The following is an 8422-nucleotide window of genomic DNA, read 5'->3' as shown; positions in this document are numbered from 1 at the left end:
TCTTTCTGGATGTTGTAATCTGAGAGTGTTCTCCCATCTTCCAATTGTTTGCCAGCAAAGATCAATCGCTGCTGATCTGGGGGGATCCCTTCTTTGTCTTGTATCTTTGTCTTTACATTTTCTATTGTGTCAGAGGCTTCTACCTCTAGGGTAATGGTTTTACCCGTGAGTGTTTTGACAAAGATTTGCATAATTAGAAATCTGTATAACAAAAGGAGTATGTAAATATATATGCCAGTGTAATCAGTTAATAATTATAGTTGTTATTATTTAAATATATAATGTATGTTCTTTCTAATTACGTTGCATGGAGCGATACAAAATGTCGGTGTAACAGAAAATTTCAAAGTGTAAAATTTTAATATCAAATTAAATCGTATTGTCGTTTAATGTAGTTGTGTAAATATATAATTGCATATATATCGTTATCATGAATTCGAAAATTCGTTATCCTTAGTTGTGCATAAAAATTGGATAGACTGGCAACATTTCGAAACGAACTTATTGATCGCATGACTTATCAAAATGGTGGGCTGTTGTAGGAACAAAGAATTTTCTTTACTATCATAGTAGTTATCGTGTAATTATGTTCAAAACAACAAAATCTGTTAAAACTAGGATACTTACATGCGATGAAGTAATTTACAGAAATGTATTAACAACACAACTTACACTAAACAGTACAAGAACCAAATGACACAAAACCGTAGTAAAGAATACACGCACTAATCGTAGAAAGTAATACCAAGTAATGCTGACGTCAGTAGCTTCAGGTAAGTTTTCACAAGGTATAGTACAGTAATACCTCCTGTTTTGCAAGACTCTCTGACCGCAGTGCGCTCCGTTATCGAGGATAGGAGTAGAAATTGCTTTCTTCTGATTGGTTGACGATTCAATGCCCGGATAGAATTTAATGCGGATTGGAAGCGTAGTAAAATGGTGGAAATAATAATACCCTCTGTTACCGTATGCATCTTGCAATGAAAAGTGCCCTTAGGAAAGATTTTCATGTGACCACCTTGAAATTACCATTCTTTTTTATTCAAATTGTTTTGATTATAGAAAGTTTAAAATATTTTCAAGATACATATAACTGTTTTTGCAACAATCAATAATAATATTTTTTTATGAATAGCAGCACTGTGATGTTTTTGTTACGAAAATATGCCTAATGATAGTGTTGCGTGATCACGCGACCATAGGTATAAATAAGCGCCTCTGGTTATGCAAATTATAAACTTAGTTGATGCCGATAGGAGGGAAATTCGAATATAAATTTTGTACATCTCTCAAACAAAGTTTGTACATCTCTCTACAACCTTTCACGAGCAGAGCGGTTCAGCGCTCCACGGGCATCCGAACCACACCAAATTCCCTACATCGAACAATCCAGACCGTAACACCTACAATATATTTTCAAGAATATTTCAAATACTAATGTTGGTAATACATTCAATTAAAAATTGTACAACTACGTTAATTTCGACTTTTCAAATAACGTAAAGTAATTGACGATATCTAAAGAGTTAATAAAAAATGGATATTTCAAACGTTACATATGAAAGAAAAAAAGATGCAATTGTACATGTTTCTTTACCTCAGATAAATGAGTTATGTTGTACAATTTGCAAACTTGACTTTATCGAAGTACGTGAATCATCCGCAAAATCAAATTTTCACTGGACAACAATGAAATGCCGGTATATCCGATTATAATTAACAGTTTCAGAGACATGTACAGCGCTTTATATTTGTACTTCTAAAACAGATTCGATATTATTAACACTACAATTTCAGATTACTCATTTATTTATTTTCTGATATAATTGCGTCGCCCATATTAGGGACTGAAAAATATATATTTATAATTACACGTAAAACCGTTCTTGAAAGTGGAAAATTAGAGAAAATTTTAAGATACTTGAAGCTAGTGGTTTGTTGAAATATATTAACATTATCATTTATTTAAGTATGCATTTATATTTCCCATATACGAAGAAATGTCTAGCTTTTACCTTCCCCAACAGTATCAAGGACAACGTCCAATTACTACAGAAATTTATAAAACCTGCTTTTTATATACGATACAGACTAAGATAGCACCATTATGGAATAAAGTAGGTCAATACTTTCTTCAAGGGAAAGAATTTTTCACTTCTGTGGAACCAATTTTGGCATTAAAAATAGATATCCTTTTTCAAGGTACACAATCTTTAGATATATGCAATTATTTATTTATATTAAACACAAACTTTAAATAAACTTATAGAGAAGGACACATGTTTACTACTTCATACAGAAAGTGTTAATATTCCATTTGTAAAGCTTGAGAATTATGTTCCATCGTCTGTGCTATCTCACTTTTTAGCAGATCCTAAAGGATATATCGACTTATCTCACTATAATTTCCCATTTGTACATGTTTTACCAAGGTAGTATGAATAAATTAAACTGTCTTATATATTTATTTACTTTTATAAAATGTATATCATTATATAAAATATTTACAGTACAAAAAGAGGCAGATTGTTATCTGTATTTAAAGAATTTCCAATATGTATCTTTAAAGATTATGAGCAGATGCGAAGACACTGGAAAAATATGGTGAGTATATCTTCATGAAAAACCTTAGATAATTCAAATTGTTTCTAAACTTATTTCTATAAAAATGTTTTAGTATGGATATTCTTTACCAAAGAATAAAGATGGAATTTTCTATCTTGAAATTAAATTTCCTATACCAAGATCAAGTAGTTTCATTTATCCAAGTATTTGTGTCACATCTGATCCATTAAATATTATTCCAAATAAAAATGAAGAATATACAATCAATAAATTCATATTTGATATGCTTGCAAAATTGCCCACTATTTGTGATACAGAATTAAAATTGTCCAAGCATACTTTTTACAATAAGGTGAGATAAAAATGTCAATATTTGTAAGATGAACATACTCAATAATTACAATTTTTTATATGTATGATATAGAAAATAGTACCTACAAATATGATATCCAATGCATTGACGCAAAAGAAACTGTCAATTACGCCTCTTAAAAGAAAATATGATTCTACCTTAACTGTACCATTAGAATTTTCTACAAATTATTTCAATAAAGTAAAAGGTAATATGGATATTGCATCTAAACCATTAAAAACTCAACTAGATGACATTCATATTATTCATAATACATTGCAATGTAATGTAAGCGGGGCAGACTCTAACAATAAAAACATTAAAACTAATGAAAGTGGTAATAAACGTACTATAAAATAGAGACATCCAAATATTATCAATATTGAAGTTGTTAAAAGGACAAAATTATTTTTACAGGATGTTTAGCTTTAAACACCACACAAACACAAATTACAAAAAATGATTACAATGAAGCAGGAATATCAAGAATTTCAAATGTTAAAACTGTTGCAGACAAACAAGAAATAATTTCTAAATATTTTAAAATTTGTAAACCGCTTACTAATAATGATAAAAATAAGGTAAAGTTTCCTTGACTTATTTTTCATACCTTTTACTTTTGGATTTCTTTTGTTATATATTTAAACTTTTTGCATTGTAATTAGCTTATACTAATTATAAAATACGTACCAAAATCAGAAAGATTTAACATTAAGAGAAAAATTAATGCTAGCTAAACCTAATGAAAATAGTGAAATGTATGGGCAAAAATTGGTGGGTAATTTTATGTCTGAGATTTTGATTAATCTATTGATTATTGTAAATAATATGTATTACGTTTTGTTTAATAGAATCAATGCATAGATGTGGAGAAAATGGCAAAAGATCACAAATTACATCAGCTAAAAGGTAGTGTTCTGAGTGAATGGTTAACGAAACATTTGATACCACATAACCCTAAAGGAAAAAAAGAAGATCTTATCAATAAAGTATTATCTCATATGAGGAATACCCAAATTTTAAAACAGTTTCGTATGTAATCTTCAAACTCTTTTTGTAATTAACAAACCTTCTCGTTTGTATAATAAAGATTAACGTTAAGTACAACATGATGAAATAAGCGTTGTGTACAAACACATTTGTTCTTGTCATATGTCGCACATTATACATATGTACGGCAATATTGATTACTTCAAGTTTTACAAAACATTTCGATCACAGTGGGCTCCGTTAACGAGAATATGAGTAGAAATAGCGGGGATGCTTGCAAAAGTTAAGGGAAGTAGAAAAATCGTGCAAAAACTGAAGTACCATAATGGGTCTTATTTCTGCACCCGTTCATGTCGCTACTTGATTCGTTAACGAGGGTTCACATAGAAATCTTTTTGTACTGATAGGTTGACGATTTACTGCTGAAGCAGGATCCATTGTGGATTGGATGCACAGTAAAGCGGTGGGGATGTGCACGCTAGCTTAGAGTGTAAGAAAAGAAGCAGAAGTAGTACATAAACTGTAGTACAAGAATTATGTGCATACATATGTATTTAAATTCTCTCAAATATATAATGGCTCTAGGGTCTATTTTCTGCTGAATTGATTTAATTTTTTTAGTATGTAGTGCTTGTCAGTGCATACTCAGTTAAATGATCGAAATCACAGATATTATAAAGCATTAGTATCACATATAATATATTACAGATCCCATGGGATCAAAAGATCCCGTAAGCAAATTGTTTCTTCTGTACCTCTCCATGTCTACGATAGTGTTATTTGTTTATCTACCATAAAGTGGTGTGAGAGAACTTATAAATTTATGAAATTCACGATTGATTACCCAAATGAACCGAATTATATAATATACTTTCAGAATAAAAAATTTACATACATCCAACGTATATAGTATGTCATAACAAGAAAAATAATTTATGGCCAATATTCTCTTTCTGACAGTATATTGGCATGATGCATATTGATCTCTATATACGGTTTCTTTATTCTGTTCATTAAAGAATTGTATTGCAACTTTAATTATGGCTCAAGCGAAACTGAACTCGCAAGACAAAGCAGGCAGTACACTTAAGGATAAGGAAACAGAGTCTGATGAAAAGGAAGGTATTTATCATCTAGCACAATAGTATAATTAATTTAATAATAATCGTTAACATTTGCTATGAATATTTTAAATATGATTGGAAATATTGAAAAATGTTTAATTTTTAATATTCTTTATATATTTCTATACATTTATATAACATATATAATTTCCTAAGTGAAGTTGACTTATTAAAAGGTATTTCAGAAAGGTATTTTTGATGAAACAATGTGAAGAGTAATATAGATGATTTTATTAATATTTCTTTTCTCAGGCTCAACGATAATACCAGAATGTGCAGTTTGCCTTCAGCCATGCATATATCCAGCAAAATTACCTTGCAATCACGTATATTGTTACCTATGCGTCAAAGGTGTTGCAAATCAAAGCAAAAGATGTCCTATGTGTCGTCAAGAAATTCCTCCTGATTTTCTAGACAGACCACAATTAGTAGAAGTAGAAGAAGCTCATAAAGAATTAGATAGTTCTGAAGAAGAGTATCATTGGTTTTATGAAGGTAGAAATGGTAATGTATTCATTTTTATAAAAATTATTTTCATTTACAAATCTTAGAAAAGAGAAATTTCATAACATCAAACAGACAAAAGATATTCTATGCATAAGTAAAATAAATACCTAATATAAAAGTAAGCTGTAACTAGACTGAATATTATAAATATGTTAAACAAAAAGAGTAGAAAACTTTGTTGTTTGTTTAAAACCTATGACAAAGCAAAGATAAGTTTATAACATATCCCTTCATAGGTTGGTGGAAATACGATTCGAGGACCAACAAGGATTTGGAGACTATGTACAACCTTGGTAGAAGCGAATGTGAAATTTTGATTTGTGATACACTTTATATAGTTGACTTTCAAAAGAATTGTCAATATAGAAAGAATCACTACGCCAATAAGTATTCACACTTACGCCAAAAGCGTTATATTAAACGCGATAGGATAGATGCACCTTGTGTAGGTGTTTCAGGAATAAAATAACCCACATCTATGATTCTTGTACTGTTTGAAACATAATTGGCATAAAATAATTCTTTTTGTATTCATTGCTTATATGCGATAGTTAAACCCTTATTTAATAGGTACCAAACAATACATAATAGTATACTGACATAAATTTTCATGTAAGATCTTTATGAAAAACTGTACAAATTTTTATTACTATGTTATTAAAATTGATATTTAGCCTTAATGTATTTTCGTAATAAAACATTCTTCTCGCAGAACATTAGCTAGTTTTCTTTGTAAATTCCCAAGTGAAAATATCTCATTATTGACATCTATATGTATTGGTAGAATTTCCAAAAAACTACTTGTAATTCGTGTGTGATTTCAAATTACATTGTTTCAGGATGGTGGCAATATGATCAACGTACAAGCCATGAATTAGAAACTGCATATAAGCAAGGCAAACGAAATTGTGAATTATTAATAGCAGGGTTTCTTTATATCGCCGATTTTGGTTCCATGCTTCAATTACGTAGAAACGATCCTTCCAGAAGAAGAAAAATTAAACGCGATTTATATAATGTTCCCAAAAAAGGAGTGGCAGGTTTAAGATTAAATAATCAGGATGAAGACATTATTAGAGAAATAAGAGGAGCAGAGAGACCTGCAAGTCCTGTTAGCGACAACATGGGTATATTTCAGTAGTTCTCAGTATTTATGAATTTTGAAAATATTTAGAGACAGTATATATATTCATAGCTGTATATTTCTATAATTATTTACTTAAACATTATAAATTTATATTTATAGGTACTGGAGATGGCACAAACACTCCGATACCACCTAGCAACACACCACAAACACCAGCAGGGGGAACTGCTAGTGGCGATGCTACACCTTTGAACGATAGAATGGAGCAAAGATCAGATTCTTTACATCAGGTATTAGAACAAATGCGTTCTTTAGTTCTGAGAGAACATTTATCTTCAAGTACAGATAACGAATTAGAAGAAACTGAAGAAGGTGAATCTCTTTCAACTCATCCTATATTATAAGAGCTATGGGTAACTAACGGTTGCCATTTATCAGATAAAAATGAGCTTAAAATGGATTAATTTCAAGAGGATTAAGCATCATCTCAATATGTGAAATATATTGTATAATAAATTCATGTTTCAAAATATGGAATATTCGTATATATAATGTATTAATATGTAAGTTTGTGCATTAATACGTGATGTTTGTTGAAAACAATACAATGAAGTACAATGTAATATTTACTAAATAATTACTCTAAGTATATTAATCGGTACTTGCAGATATGTAATTAATTTGTTTTGTAATTCTGTATATTTATTATCTTCGTCGAAAATATTTTAGAAAAGCAGAATATTATCATACAGAAACTTTGAATTCTCATTTCGGTGATTTTGTAATTACAAACTTCATTACAAAACTTTGGATTGTACATGGTTTGGGTTTATGAGAAATATCTTATTCGATTACAATAGCATAATTTCTCTTTCTCTCTCTCTCTCTCTCTCTCTCTCTCTCTCTCTCTCTTTCTCTCTCTCTCTCTATATATATATTTGAATCCTTGATAGCTGTATTTTAGTGATACTCTCAAAAATAATCAACATGCTGCCAATCTCAATGTATTTATTAGATTAACAAATTACAAGTCAATATATGATGAAATGCTCAGATAGTTGTTTACCTATGTATGTGTTTATAGTACAATTAAATGTTTGATAGTTTAAACAAATTTGTATCAATATTTTCATAGTTTAGCATAGAAGTATGAGTTTTATCATCATGGGAATAATAAACAACATATTTTAATTTTATACAGTGTGGAAGAGATATTTATATTGTAATAACTACTGTAATATACTGTGTAATCATTTCACATTAACATTTAAGTGTTAATTAATATTTTAGTATTAGTTTCGTATCTTAATGATATAATCGACAAAGTAAAATTTTATTCACACAAAAAATAATCTGTATTAATTATAAATAAATTTCTAATATAATTACAATGTTCTATTTATGAGTAAGAAATGTATAATATATAGTGTTAAAAAGATATATTAAGCATTTAGTCCAAATTGTTAAAAAATTATAGACAAGTAAATACAAAAACATAATAAAAATTTATTTCATGATTAAAATTGTAACATTGCATATCTTGTTAATTCTTAATAATTATTTAAACTCTAAAATACAGTAGTAGTTTTCAAAATATTATGTTCATTCTGTAGACGCCCTGCACATGCGTAACCGTGCGCGGTTAAATTGCATGTTTACATGGACCTGTCTTTGACTTGCTCTGACTGCGTGCCTCTGTTGCGTACTTTATAATGTTGAGCTCTGTTGTAAAATATAAAGAAATATATGTACACATGGTGTATATACTTCTATAAATAATTACTTTTCTTTATAATC

At 29.3% G+C, this 8422-nt stretch overlaps 2 protein-coding genes across 5 annotated transcripts; both read left to right on the top strand.

Annotated features, from left to right (window-relative positions):
* The first annotated feature begins 1536 nt into the window (after positions 1-1536).
* Positions 1537-4638, top strand: LOC144477635 (uncharacterized protein C18orf63-like). The gene is given in 10 exon segments (XM_078195371.1): positions 1537-1700; positions 1798-1933; positions 2028-2202; positions 2270-2432; positions 2511-2604; positions 2678-2917; positions 2990-3254; positions 3335-3503; positions 3583-3691; positions 3769-4638. Coding segments are annotated over 10 exon segments (1704 nt in total). The 3' UTR covers positions 3958-4638.
* Positions 4420-8073, top strand: Rnf146 (Ring finger protein 146). 4 transcript variants are annotated; one of them, XM_078195370.1, is made up of 6 exons: positions 4420-4638; positions 4927-5029; positions 5284-5535; positions 5775-5831; positions 6378-6665; positions 6785-8073. In XM_078195370.1, the coding sequence occupies exons 1-6, from the start codon at positions 4621-4623 to the stop codon at positions 7027-7029; spliced, it is 963 nt and encodes a 320-aa protein (XP_078051496.1). In that variant the 5' UTR covers positions 4420-4620; the 3' UTR covers positions 7030-8073. The 4 variants fall into 4 exon arrangements, with proteins under 4 accessions (XP_078051496.1, XP_078051493.1, XP_078051494.1 ...); XM_078195367.1 differs by lacking the exon at positions 5775-5831 and having other exon boundaries at positions 4423-4638; XM_078195368.1 differs by lacking the exon at positions 5775-5831 and having other exon boundaries at positions 4425-4638; positions 4785-5029.
* Positions 8074-8422: the final 349 nt, after the last annotated feature.

This window comes from Augochlora pura, unplaced genomic scaffold (assembly GCF_028453695.1).
Source record: "Augochlora pura isolate Apur16 unplaced genomic scaffold, APUR_v2.2.1 APUR_unplaced_246, whole genome shotgun sequence".
Lineage (NCBI taxonomy): Eukaryota > Metazoa > Arthropoda > Insecta > Hymenoptera > Halictidae > Augochlora > Augochlora pura.
The sequence above is the reverse complement of the archived record's forward strand: the minus strand, read 5'-3'. Positions and strand labels throughout refer to the sequence as shown.